Raw genomic sequence first — 14,192 nt, 5'->3', positions numbered from 1 at the left:
ACCACGTAAGATCTCTTTTCTCGAACGACATTAGTGAACCAGATAGGCAGTGTTTTACAACAATTAATTATAGTTTCACAATCCTCATTACTAACAGCTTTCAATTCCAGTTTTTTTTTTAAATATAAAAATATTTTAATTGAATTTAAATTTCAGCAGCAGCTATGACTGGATTGGAACCCAGGTTGGACAAAATCGCCACTACACCGACCCTTCCCGAAAATGGGAAAGGCTGCCCTTCAGGACTGACTAATTCAATTAGTGTTTGTAACCAGTGTTTGGTGTTGTGTCACATCGATTCGCGAAACTAATATTCCAGTGGTGACCCCCTCACCCACAGGTGCCTCCTTGACCCGTCAACTGGTTGCAAAGGGACCGATTTTAGTGTCAGCTTTCCCTGCAGGGTATCCGCTAACCAGTGATAATCAGTGATACAGAGCAGCTAGTGAACCCGTCTGGGACCCCTTGTTGATTGATTCCCACCTCTTCCCACTTCCCCAAACTTACTCTCCTGTCTCTCTCAAACTGATGTGATATCAGGCGTGATTTGTTTTGGATCTTTGTGGACACTTTCCACTTTGGAGGAAGGTTTGTTGGAAGAGAGTGCTGGCGGGGGGAAGAGAGAGAGAAACAGAGAGAGAGAGTAAGAGAGAAAGAGAGTGAGAAAGAGAGAGAGAGAGAAAGAAAGAGAGAAAGGGAGGGAGAGAGAAAAGGAGAGAGAGAAAAAGTGAGAGAGAGAAAAAGAGAGAGAGAGAGAGGAAGAGAGAAAAAAAACATCAGAGCAGACGCGAGAGTACCAAATTTCAAACAATCTCCCAAGGAATAAGTTATTCTGTCTATATGAAATTTGGCATTCAGGTATTTGTCCAGATGTATCACAGATTGAGATGAGGTATCTCTCTCTCTCTCTCTCTCCTCAAACACCTGTTGAGCTCTGTTGGAAATGGGCCTGATGGGTGGCAACGTGGCTCAGTGGTTAGCACTGCTGCCTCACAACACCAGAGACCTGGGTTCGATTTCACCCTCAGGAGACTGTCTGGGTGGAGTTTGCACATTCTGTGTTAGTTACCCATCACAGTCCAAAGATGTGCAGGTTAGGGTGGACTGGCCATGCTAGATTGCCTCGTAGTCTACAGGGATACGCAGGCTAGGTGGGTTAGCCATGGGAAATGCAGGTTTACAGAGATAGGGTGAGAGAACTGGTTATGGGTGGGATGCTCTTTGGAGGGTCAGTGTGGACTTGATGGGCCAAATGGCCTGCTTCCACATTGTGGATTCTATGTTAGGATCGTTCCTTCTGTGGACAACTTGGAGATTCCGAAGTCCAGCCCAATACTGCCCCAAAACCTCCACGGAATTAGGTAGGACTGGATTGAGGCCTGCTAAACCTTAAGAGTTAATAACCGCCAGGTCACACCAACGGAGCCATGGGCGAGGTCACTGGAAGCTGCTAATTTTGTTCCTGAGCAGCTTATGACTGCTAACAATACTCTCCACCCAACAAGGAGAAACCAAGATGGCAGCTGAGAGAACGGCCAAGCGGTCGCTAAGGAAACAGCTCAGGAGAAATTGGATTTTTTTGGAGGGGGAGGGTGAAGGGTGCGGATGAAAGAAGCTGCACTTGTGTTGATCTTAAATTATGTTTCGATATATTTGGATAACAAGGGGGAAGGGGTGGGGAAACCAAATAAAAAACTAGAGAGAGGGAAGAACACAATCTCGATCATGCTCTCGACAATTAATCTCATTCCATACGCACCCCGACAGCCCAAACGCCTTCAAACGAAACAGAAATTAAATATCTCTAGCACACGAGAAGCCGGAATGTTCAGCCGGGGCGGGGAGGGGAGGGCCGAGAATTTTCCGGAAAACAAAAACATTCCTTTCCTGTCCACAGGGTTCGTTGTTTTACCTCCCCTCCTCCTTCTTGAGTGTGTCGCTGGGCTGCACCCAGTTGTTGTCATGGAGACCGACGCAGCATCCCGGGGTGTCCCGGTCTTTCCGCCGGCAGCACATCCAATAGGAGCGTCCGTAAGGCAAGTCGTGGTGATAAGGTTTCGGGTGCCAGCGGCAGAGGGAGACGTCGCCCCGCTCGTATCGTTTCTTGCACTGCTTGCAGGGGTCGTCCCGGTACTGGGGGTCCCGGTTCCACCGCGAGTCCGTGGCCCGCACCCCGTAGGCCTCGATCACGGCCTTGAAGTGGTGGCAGACGCACTTCAGGGCCGCCAAGGCCCGGGTGGGGAGGTAGCTGAGGATCTTCACTGTCACGTGGTCGGGCAGGAGCAGGAGGTACTGCCGGGGCTCCAGGAGCCGCTGGATTTGGAAGCGGATCTCCAGGAAGTCGTGCGAGACGTGGCGGTACAGGCAGTAGAGCGGGGCGTCCGGGGGCTCGGACTCGGGGCTCAGGAGGACGGCGCTGTCCTTGGGGTCCGGTGACCCGCCGATGGGAGCCGGCTCGGCCGAAGAGTCGGCGTCTGCTGGGGGGAGGGGCCTCAGGAAGAAGAGCTGGCCGGGCGGCGGAGAGGGGTCCTCGCAGGCCAGGCACTTGGCGTCCGGCGCGGGCCCGCTCACCGTCACGCAGACCGTGTCCTCCTTGTCGCCGGGCGGGCCCTCCCGGCCGAAGAAGACCGAGTGGTCTACGCCTCCGGTGACCACCACCTCCACGTGGAAACCGTTCAGGCAGTCCCGGGGGGAGCCCTTCTCCAGGGGCGGGGGAGACGCTGGGGTGGGGGAGGAGGCACCGCCCGCCCCCTCGGTGGGGACGCCGCCTGCCCGTGGCTCCTCGGCTACGCCGGCCGTCGCCATCTCCACGTCCGGGCGGGCGCGGGCCTGGCCGTCGCCGCGGTGACGGTGGTTACCGTTGGAGTTGAGGCCCCCGGGATTGGGGTCCGGCAGAGACGAGGAGGTGGTCGAAGAGGGGCTGACGATGTGGTAGAGGTCGCAGGTGATCTTCTCCACTGCGCCCCCGCCGCACACCGTGTGGTTGCAGCTCATGAAGATGCAGCCCGGGCCTGGGCCTGGGGCCTGGGAGTCTGCTGGCGAGCGGGGGTCACCGCTGGCCACCCGGAAGGCGATGCGGACTTCCCCGGGCGGGCACGGCGCCCGCTCCCCAACCCCAGCCGCTGGCACCCCCTCCCCCTCCTGGCCTTCCCCCGCCCCCCGCTGGGCTGACTCGATCCGGGCGATGGCCTGGGCCACCCGGCGCGAGTCGGCAGCAGCGCCCAGCCCCCGGTTCTCGGTCTGCCCCGGGGGAGGGGAGGGCGCCGGTCCTCGCGCCGGAGGGGCGGCTGGAACCTCCTCACCAGCGGCCGCCCTCCTCTCCACCCGCGCTACCATCTCGGCCACTGAGAAGGGCGGGTCAGCCTCCTGGGCGCAGGCCTCGCCCTCTGGATGGGGCGGGCACAGCCTGTCGGAGAGCCCAGGCTGCTCCATGGGTCTGACTGGACAGGGCCCCTCCTGGACCGGTTCCCGAGACTTGCGCCGCCTCTTGGGTTTGGTGCCGTCCGTGCTCCAGTTGCCCTTGACCTTGACGGCGTTGGTGGTCCGTCCGGTGCCAACCCCTCCGCTGCACTGGTGTGCCACAAAGAAGGCAATCTTCTCCTTGGTGTTGCCCGGTTTGATGACGTACCACGTGTCCAGGAGGACCCGGCCTTCCTCACCCTGCCCGTCCCCGGCAGTGCCACCACCGCCCGGGCCCCCCGGAGTCGATGGGGGCAAGTTCTCGGGGCACGAGGCCTCCCCCTCCTTGGGCCTGGCATCGCCTGCCATCTTCTTGACGCTGATGCAGCACGGCTTATTCCCGGAGTAGCCGCCCAACGGCCTGGGGCACCACAGCCGGATGCGGGAGAAGGTGTTGGACTCCATTCTCGCACACCACCGGGCCCCGCCTCACGTCCTGCACCGCTCTCGCGCTCATTCACCTCGACGGAGATCCTCCCAGTCGCCCTGCCGAAGTAGGGGTGGGGAGGAAGAGAGAGAGAGAGAGATAGAGAAACGTCATCGACCATTACAGCGCAGTACAGGCCCTTCGGCCCTTGATGTTGCGCCGACCTGTGAAGCCCATCTAACCTGCACTATTCCATTATCAGACAGATATATCCCTTGGCCCACGACACCTACCTCGCTCCCCTCTCCCTGTCAATATCCCTCACAGAGGGACAGCTCCCACACCCCCCTCCCCAGCCGGAAAGAAATACCTTTTTGGAATATTGTGTGCAATTCTGGTCTCCTTCCTATCGGAGGAATGTTGTGAAACTTGAAAGGGTTCAGAGAAAACTTACAAGCATGTTGCCTGGTTTCAAGGATATGAGCTATAGGAAGAGGCTGAATAGGCTGGGGCATCGGAGGCTGAGGGGTGACCTTATAGAGGTTTATAAAATGGTGAGGGGCATGTTTAGGGTAAATAGACAAAGTCTGTTCCCTGGGATGGGGGAATCCAGAACTAGAGAGTTTAGGAGAAAGATAATAAAAGGGTGAGAGGGGAAAGATATAAAAGGGACCTAAGGGGCAACTTTTTCACGCAGAGGGTGGTACGTGTATGGACTGAGCTGCCAGAGGAAGTGGGGGAGGCTGGTACCAATACAGCATTTAAAAGTCATCTGGATGGGTATATGAATAGGAAGGGTTTGGAGGGATATAGGCCAAGTGCTGGCAAATGGGACTAGGTTAGGCTGGGATATCTGGTCAGCATGGACGGGTTGGACCAAAGGGTCTGTTTCCGTGCTGTACATCTCTATGACTCTATGTGGTGCTCGTCTTCGTGGTGGTGGTGGTGGGTGGGCCGTGGATGTTCCCACTCAGAACTGATCTGAGAGGCCGGCTCAGGGTGGGCAGCACTCAGTCATTACCCACAATGCCCTGGGTCAAGCCCCCTGCTCCATCGGTTCAAGGAGTCTGGACTGACTGGTCATGCCCACATCCCGCCAAGGAATAGAAAGGTGGAGAAAAGACAATAACAGTTGGCGTTTATTTAGCGCCTTTGACGCAGTAAACGTCCCCCACCCCACCGCCCTGCACCAGCATTATGGTGGGTCTCAAAGTCTGAAATAAAAGCCCAGTAAGGACACAGGACCAGCAGGCATGCCTTAAATACAAGTGTAGGCTTAATGCGGGGAGACAGAAGCCAATCAGTGCACAGAAAGATCCAACAAAACAGCACTGTGAAAAATGACCACAGAGGAAGCATACAGTTGCTCCAGAGGAAGGTGTTAAACGTCCACGAGATGGACTTGCGGCACAAAAAGGCCTGTCAGAGGGGGAGAGATCAAGTAGACTAGTCCGATACGCTCAGTGTTTAAAAGAATGAGAGACAATTCCCTTGGAAGGGGTGATTTTCGTAGAGTAGAATCCCTGCAGTGTGAAAGCAGACCATTCAGTCCAGCGAGCCCACACTGAAACTCTGAAGCGCATCCCTCCCAGACTCACCTAGCTCCCATCCCTGTGTTCCCTATGGCTAACCCCACCTAGCCTGCACATCCCTGGGCACTGCGGGGCAATATAGCATGGCCAATTCACTCTAACCTGCACATCTTTGGACTGTGGGAGGGACCCGGAGGAAACCCATGCGGACACGGGGAGAATGTGTAAACTCCACACAGACAGTCACCCGAGGGTGGAATTGAACCCTAGTCCCTGGTGCCGTGCTGCAGTGGCGCTAACCTCTGAGCCACCATGTCTTCTTAAAGGATTTATGATGATTGAAGTTAAAATGAACGATCAATACTCAACTTTTATCATTTGACTTTCATAGGAAGTGGTGGATGTGGGTACAATTACAACATTTAAAAGACATTTGGAGCGATACATGAAGAGGAAAGATTTGGAGGGATATGGGCCAAGAGCAGGCAGGTGGGACTAGTTTAGTTTGGGATTATGGTCAGCATGGACTGGATGGACCAAAGGGTCTGTGTACGTGCTGTACATCTCTATGGCTCTGTGACTCTTGCTTTACTATTGGCTGCTGTGATCACATGGAATAAATGAAACTAGTAGTAACAGAATTATCATTTTAATGCACAGACCCTGAAATTTGGTCCATAGGATGTTGTGCAAAGATTTACAAGGATGTTGCCAGGGTTGGAGGATTTGAGCTATAGGGAGAAGCTGAATAGGCCGGGGCTGTTTTCCCTGGAGCATCAGAGGCTGAGGGGTGACCTTATAGAGGTTTATAAAATCACGAGGAGCATGGATAGGGTAAATAGACAAGGTTTTTTCCCTGGGGTGGGAGAGTTCAGAACTAGAGGCATAGGTTTAGGGTGAGAGGGGAAAGATATAAAAGGGACCTAAGGGGCAACTTTTTCACACAGAGGGTGGTGTGTGTATGGAATGAGCTGCCAGAGGAAGTGGTGGAGGCTGGTACAATTACAACATTTAAAAGGCATCTAGATGAGTACACGAATAGGAAGGGTTTGGAGGGATACGGGCCAAGTGCTGGCAAATGGGACTAGATTAAGTTCGGATGTCTGGTCAGCATGGATGAGTTGGGCCGAAGGGTCTGTTACCGTGCTGTACACCTCAGTGACACTCAAATGTGAAATTGGTTGATGAAAGATTACTTGTTTTAAAAAGGCAATGGAGCTAGTCTTGGTGTATATAAACAAACCATATTTCGGAAGCCTGATTTGAGGATTGAAGGGGAGACAGCACAACCTGGACTGATGGTCGCAAGGATACTGAAAGCTTTTCTCTCCCTCAAGCTCAGAAACCAAAACCATGAGAACGCAACTTGCAAAAACACCGTTCACTGAGTAATTGCTAGCAAAGAAAGCCACAGCTTAGCCATCGGAACTCTAGTTTCACTCGCATAACCTAAAAACATCAAACCGCAACTGCTTGTACCTTAGAAACAACTGCAGATGCTGTAAATCAGAAACAAAAACAGAAATTGCTGGAGAAACTCAGCAGGTCTGGCTGCATCTGTGGAGAGAAATCGGAGTTAACATTTCAGGTTGAGTGACTCTTCCTCAGAACGTTAACGCTGATTTCTCTCCACAGACGCTGCCAGACCTGCTGAGTTTCTCCAGCAATTTCTGTTATGGCCTGTACCTTCCTGTCTGTCTAGACACAGTCTGTCTCAATTTTTGTTTTTTCCTTGGAGCCTCTGTTTGATTTCGCCTTTTCTAATTTTTCATGAGGGTAAAAGGTCATGAAACAACTCCAGTCTCTTTGACTCAGAAAAGAAACTTGGAATCAGCTCTCCCCTTTTTATCTAGTTGGTTTAGCTACCTGACAGCAGAAAAATGAACGTTCCTGTTGCTACTAACTGACAGGGGGGGTTTAAAAAAGGGAGCCAACGCCTCAACTTACCAGATCAGAAATGGACCGACAAAGCAGATGCTGGAGCTCTGCAGGAGTTGTTTTTTTTAAAAGTTCATGGGACATGGGCATCGCTGGCTAGGTCAGTGTTTATTTCCCCGTCCCTAGTTGGCCCCTTGAGAAAGCGGGGATGAGCTGCCATCTTGAAGCACTGCAGTCCATGTATTGTAGGTTGACCCACAATGCCCTTGGGGAGGGGGTATTCCATTACTTTGACCCAGTGATACTGAAGGAATGGTGAAAATTTCAAAGTCAGGATCTGATGTGGAGATGCCGGTGTTGGACTGGGGTGGACTAAGTTAAAAATCGCACAACACCAGGTTATTGTCCAACAAATAAACCTGTTGGGCTATAACCTGGTGTTGTGCAATTTTTAACCAAGTCAGGATAGTGAGTGATTCGGATGGGGTCTTGCAGGGGGTGGTGTTCCCATGTATCTGCTGCCCTTGTCCTTCTAGAAGGCAGTGATTGTGGGTTTGGAAGGTGCTGTCTGAGGATCTTTGGTGAATTCTTGCAGTGCATCTTGTAGATGGTACACACTGCTGCTACTGAGCGTCAGGGTGGAGGGAGGGGATGCTTGTGGATGTGGTGCCAATCATGCGGGGCCTGCTTTGCCCTGGATGGTGTTGAGCTTCTCGAGTGTTGTTGGAGCTGCCCCCATCCAGGGCAAGTGGGGAGTATTCCATCACACTCCTGACTTGTGCATTATAAATGGTGGACAGGCTTTGGGGAGTCAGGGGGTGACTTATTTGCCGCAGGATTCCCAGCCTCTTACCTGCTCTTGTAGCCCCTGTGAGTTTACGGGTGAGTTCAGTCGAGTTTCTGGTTAATGGTAACCCCACGATGTTGATAGTGGGGGATTCAGTGATGAAAACATAATTGAATGATGGTCATTGCTGGCATTTGTGTGGTGGCAATGTCATTTTAATCTAGTTAGAAATCACGCAACATCAGGTTATAGTCCAACAGTTTTCTATGGAAGCACTAGCTTTCAAAGCGCTGCTCCTTCATCAAGAGCAGGGTCGTAAGACACAGAATTTACAGCAAAAGATCACAGTGTCATGCAACTGAAACAATATATTGAAATAGAACCAGTCTGACTCAAGATTGGGATACAGACAGACTCTAACCTCACACCTTTAATACATTGTCTGAGCTCAGATTTCATCCTTTTTTATGAAACCTTAAGTTATCTCGAGAATGTGACTTAAATGAAATTTTGGGATTTACATATGAATTAACTGAAACCTGAAACCCATTCTACAAGATGAAAGACTTAACAGCAGTGCAAGTTTGTTCAATATATTTGAGAGTGTGGTGCTGGAAAAGCACAGCAGGTCAGGCAGCATCCGAGGAGCAGGAGAATCGACGTTCTGGGCGTAAGCCCTTCATCAGGAATCCTGATGAAATGCTTATGCCTGAAACGTCGAATCTCCTGTTCCTCGGATGCTGCCGGACCTGCTGTGCTTTTCCAGCACCACACTCCTGACTCTAATCTCCAGCATCTGCCATCCTCACTTACTCCTTGTTCAAAATATTGTTTCAGTTGCGTGACACTCTAATCTTTGGCTACAAATTCTGTGTCTTATGATCCTGCCCCACTAGTTACCGGATGAAGGAGCAGCGCTCCGAAAGCTAGTGCTTCCAAACAAACCTGTTGGACTATAACCAGGTGTTGTGTGATTTTTAAACTTTGTCCACCCCAGTCCAACACTGGCACCTCCAGATCATGACTTTAATCTAGAGCGGGGCTTCCCAATCCGTAGGGATTGATACGTAGTGGAGCTGCAAGATGGGGTTCGGAGCTCGAGAGTTCCTGGACATCAGTAACCTCCATGGAGTCCTGACCAAGGGAAGACTGCGGCCTAGTGGTATTATCAGTGGACTATTAATCCAGAGACCCAGGTAAGGATCTGGGGACCAGAGTTCAAACCTACCATGCCAGAAAATGACTTTAGATTCAATTAAAAATCAAATGATGACCATGAAATCGGTGTTGATTGTTGGGAAAACCCATTTGATTTACTAATGTCCAAGGAAGGAAATTGCCAGCCTTACCTGGTCTGGGCCAACATGTGACCCCAGACCCACAGCAACATGGTCGACTTTTAACTCCGTCCGGGTAATTAGGGGTAGGCAATGAATGCTGGTCCACAGTATGAACATGTTTTAAAAAGTTCCAAAATCCCCAAGTTCTTTTCAATAATGTGACTGATTCCTGCTTCAGAATCAGCTAACGAAAAGGGGAGGTTGCGAAAGAAAAAATTGCCCGAAGATTAGACACTGTTCCCAAAAACCACACCCAGCCTCACAGTTCCCCCAAGCAATTTTCAACTTTCAAAACGACGTCAAGTGGGGAAAAAGCTTTGGGAAGCACTGATATACAAACTAAATGAATTCTCCTCAGTGCTAGTCAGTGTCAGAGCGAAAACGTTCAGTTATCATAACCTGCCAGAGTCCCTCTTGCTCAGTGTGTCCAAGCTAAGCCATTGACTGGGCTGTTTGACCACAGGTATCTGTCAGGACCACTGTAAACATTTCCACCCGCTACAAACCAGGACAGATCTTGCAATTTCTGCTCCCACAATTCGAGTTTGAACCTCAATCATGTTCCGTACGGCAAATGAGCAAGTTAGGTTTTTTTTGTCTGCTTACAGTGCAGGCCGTCGGCAACTCAAGTAAGCCATTCAGCCCATCAATTTGATCAGCCAGGTGGACCCTGACTGGACCATGCTAACAGCTGACAGATACAAACAGGAGTGTCAGAGGTTCTGCTCACTCTGAGAGCTGGCTCTGAGGGAGCTGGATCAGTGTCAGGGATTCTCCACGTGTAAACAAACAGTGACGGGAGACCGGCCTCTGTGGAGTTATTCCAAGTTCCACCATCTAATACAATCACGGCTGACGGAACACTTTGATGATTTTCACCAAAACTTTTCCCTCAAACATTTACACATCGATAATCAACACACCATCATTTACACATTGATAATCAACACACCATCAATCTCTACCTTACACATACTCAAACGCTGAGCTTCCACAGCTCCCTGGGGGAGAGAATTCCAAAGATTCATCTCCCCTCCCCCCCCAAAGTGTGTCGTTGGTTCTGGATTTCCTGACTGGGGAAATATCTTACGTAAACCAACCCTGTCCACCCTTTGACATATTTTATAGCTTTTAATAAAGTTATCTCTCATTCTTCTAAATTCTAGAGAGTACAGGCCCAGTTTTCCTTATTCCCCTTCACAGAACAATCCTCTGGTTCAAACGAGGTGTAGTCTAACTAAGATTAGATTAGATTACATTACAGTGTGGAAACAGGCCCTTCGGCTCAACAAGTCCACACCGACCCGCCGAAGCGCAACCCACCCATACCCCTACATTTACCCCTTACCTAACACTATGGGCAATTTAGCATGGCCAATTCACCTGACCTGCACATCTTTGGACTGTGGGAGGAAACTGGAGCACCCGGAGGAAATCCACGCAGACACGGGGAGAATGTGCAAACTCCACACAGTCAGTGGTCTGAGGCGGGAATTGAACCTGGGTCTCTGGCGCTGTGAGGCAGCAGTGCTAACCACTGTGCCACCGTGCCGCCCACGGTGTACAATTACAGCAGGACCTCACCACTCTGGAGTACTGTGTCCATTTCTGGTCACCCTGTTATAGGAAGGCTATTATTAAGCTGGAGAGGGTTCGGCAGAGATTTACCAGGATGTTGCCAGGTATGGATGGTTTGAGTTATAAAGAAAGGCTGGATAGGCTGGGGCTTTTCTCCATTGGAGCATAGAAGGTTGAGAGGTGACCTTATAGAGGCCTATAAAATCATACGAGGTATAGAAATGGTTAATGGTAGTTGCCTCTTCCCTGGGATGGGGGATCTCAAGACTAGGGGGCACATTTTTATTCATTTCTGATGAAGGGTTCCTGCCCGAAACATCGACTTTCCTGCTCCTCAGATGCTGCCTGACCTGCTGCGCTTTTCCAGCAACACACTCTCCACTCTGATCTCCAGCACCTGCAGTCCTCACTGTCTCCTGCCACATTTTTAAGGTGAGAGGAGAGAAATTTTAAAAAGACCATTCTTATTTCACACAGAGAGTAGTCTGCACGTGGAATGAACTTCCTGAGGAGGTGGTGGATGGGGGTGCAATTACAACATTTAAAAGAGACTTGGATAAGTACATGAATGGGAAAGGTTTGGAGGGATAAGAGCCAAGAGCAAGCAGGCGGGACTAGTTTAGTTTGGGGTTATGTTCAGCGTGGACTGGTTGGACAGAAGGGTTTGCTTCTGTGCTGTATGGAAGGTGCTGTCAAAGGAGCTTTGATGAATTACTGCAGCACATTGTGAGGATGGTTCACTCTGTGTCTGCTGAGGACTAATGGTGCAGGGAGTAACATGGTGACGGTGGAGGGTGGGGCGCTGATCGAGTGGGAGAGGATGGGAGGAGGAGCATAGAAGGGATGTGCGTACTAACGCTATGAGCTCAAAGTCATACAGTCATAGAGATGTACAGCATGGAAGTCTGGCCACCTGAGCTTAAACCTGCACCTTACTTTCTCCCACCCAGACGGAACACAGCCAACAATATTTTTCATTTGATTTATTATTTTCATGTGTACCTAGGTACAGTGAAATGTTTTGGTCTGCGTGCAGATCTTACCATACAAAGTGCAACAGGGTAACAGAACAGAGTGAGGAATACAATGTCACAATGCACAAAGCGAGAGGTCAACACTGCAATTTAAAACTTGAAAGGTCCATTCAGAAGTCTGCCAACAGCAGGGAAGAAGCTGTTCTTGAATCTGGTAGTACATGTATTTAACTTCTGTATCTTCTGCCCGATGGAAGGGAGTATAACCGGGGTGGGAGAGGTCTCTGATGATGTTGGCTGCTTTCCCGAGGCAGTGGGAAGTGTAGATGGAGTAAGTGGATGGGAGGTGATGGACTGGGCTGTGTTCACGTCTCTCTGGAGTTTCTTACAGCGCAGAGCAGTTGCCGTACCAAGCTGAGATGCAGTCCATGCTTTCTATGGTGCACCTGTAAAAACTGGTAAAGAGTCTTTGTGGACATGCTGAATTTCCTCAGCTTCCTGAGGAAGTAGGGCAGATGTTAAAAGGGAGATGGGGTCCAGAGAACTGTACCACATGGGATTCAATGCCTGAGGAACTGTACTCCAACTAAAATCAGGTTCTGGGGAACTGTAGGGTGGCACGGTGGCTCAGTGGTTAGCATTGCAGCCTCACAGCACCAGGGTCCCAGGTTCGATCCCAGCCTCGGGTGACTGTCTGTGTGGAGTTTGCACATTCTCCCTGTGTCTGCGTGGGTTTCCTCCGGGTGCTCCGGTTTTCTCCCAAGTCTAAAGATGTGCAGGTCAGGTGAATTGGCCATGCTAAATTGCCCATAGTGTTAGGTGCAATAGCCAAAGGGAAATGGGTCTGGGTGGGTTACTATTCAGAGGGTCGGTGTGGACTGGTTGGGCCGAAGGGCCTGTTTCCACACTGTAGGGAATCTAATCTAATCCAAAAAAGAGTCAAGACATGATGAAACTACTGACACGAAACTAGGGATGGAGAATGGTGGAGAGAAAACTATGCTTATAGTTCCACAGGACAAATCATACTGACGTGATGTTGAGGTTGTACAAGCCATTGGTGAAACCACGTCTGGAGGCTGTGTCCAGTTCTGGTCACCCTATTATAGGAAGGATATTATTAAGCTGGAGAGGGTTCAGAAAAGATTTTCCAGGATGTTGCTGGGAATGGAGGGTTTGACTTATGAGGAGAGGCTGGAGCTGGTTTCCCTGGAGTGTAGGAGGTTGAGGGATGATCTTATTGAGGTTTGTAAAAGGAGGGGCACAGATGAGATGAATAGCCAAGGTCTTTTCCCTAATGTAGGGGCAGTTCAAAATTAGGGGGCATGTTTCTAAGGTGAGAGGAGAAAGATTTGGGGGGGTGGGGGGGGGGGGGAGAGGGAGGACCCGTTTTCACGCGGAGGGTGGGATGAACTTCCAGAGGAAGTGGTAGATGCAGGTGCAACGTTTTAAAAGACAGTTTGGACAGGTATGTGGAAGGGAAAAGTTTAGAGGGATATGGGCCAAATGCAGGCAAATGGGACTAGTTTGGTTTGGGAAACGTGGTTGGCATGGAAAGGTTGGGCCGAAGGGTCTGTTCCCGTGACTCCAAGACTCCAAACCACAGCAGAGGTTAGGGTGCACAGACCACACTTGGAGCTGTAAGGTGGGTAACTGGCACACGATTGCAGCAATAACCAATTCCAGAACCTTCCTTCTACCATGTTTGATCATTACTTCCCACCTTGCCGAAGCACTCACCCTGCTCCACATTTACTAGCCCGATTCCTGAGGGGTCAAGGAGACAGTGTTCTGGCTGCCAGTCATGGTACAGTAGGCATACAACTGCCTCTGAACCACACAGTTTAGGGTCGAGTCTCATTCCAGGGCCTGAGCACAAAAATCTCCACTGATACTCCAATGCAGTACGGAGGGAGTGCTGCTCTATCAAGATTAAAGACATGATATGGAGGTGCCAGTGTTGGACTGGGTGTACAAAGTTAGAAATCACACAACACCAGGTTATAGTCCAACAGGTTTATTTGGAAGCACTAGCTTTCGGAGCTTTGCCTCTTCACCACCTGATGAAGGAACAGCACCTCGAAAGCTAGTGCTTCCAAATAAACCTGTTGGACTATAACCTCGTGTTGTGTGATTTTTAAGATTAAAGACACCTCAGATGAGATAGAGTCATACAGCACAGAAACAGACCCTTCTGCCCAACCCGTCCATGCCAACCAAGTTTCCCAAACTAATCTAATCCCATCTGTCTGCATTTGGCCCATTTCCCTCCAAACA

The 14,192-nt window shown here is 50.5% G+C and overlaps 1 protein-coding gene across 1 annotated transcript; it reads right to left on the bottom strand.

The window, feature by feature from the left end:
• Nucleotides 1-1,197: 1,197 nt before the first annotated feature.
• fbxo46 (F-box protein 46) lies at nt 1,198-3,945 on the bottom strand. Its single transcript, XM_043680864.1, has one exon. It carries the CDS (start codon nt 3,862-3,864, stop codon nt 1,909-1,911), a length of 1,956 nt encoding a protein of 651 aa, XP_043536799.1. The 5' UTR covers nt 3,865-3,945; the 3' UTR covers nt 1,198-1,908.
• Between the last annotated feature and the right edge of the window lie 10,247 nt (nt 3,946-14,192).

The sequence above is a fragment of the Chiloscyllium plagiosum genome, chromosome 41 (genome assembly GCF_004010195.1).
Source record: "Chiloscyllium plagiosum isolate BGI_BamShark_2017 chromosome 41, ASM401019v2, whole genome shotgun sequence".
NCBI classification, from domain to species: Eukaryota; Metazoa; Chordata; class Chondrichthyes; order Orectolobiformes; family Hemiscylliidae; genus Chiloscyllium; species Chiloscyllium plagiosum.
This window is presented reverse-complemented; position numbering and strand designations above follow the sequence as displayed.

Excerpts from the sequence above, each read along its gene's own strand:
- fbxo46 (XM_043680864.1), bottom strand. The coding sequence starts at position 3,864 with ATGGAGTCCAACACCTTCTCCCGCATCCGGCTGTGGTGCCCCAGGCCG.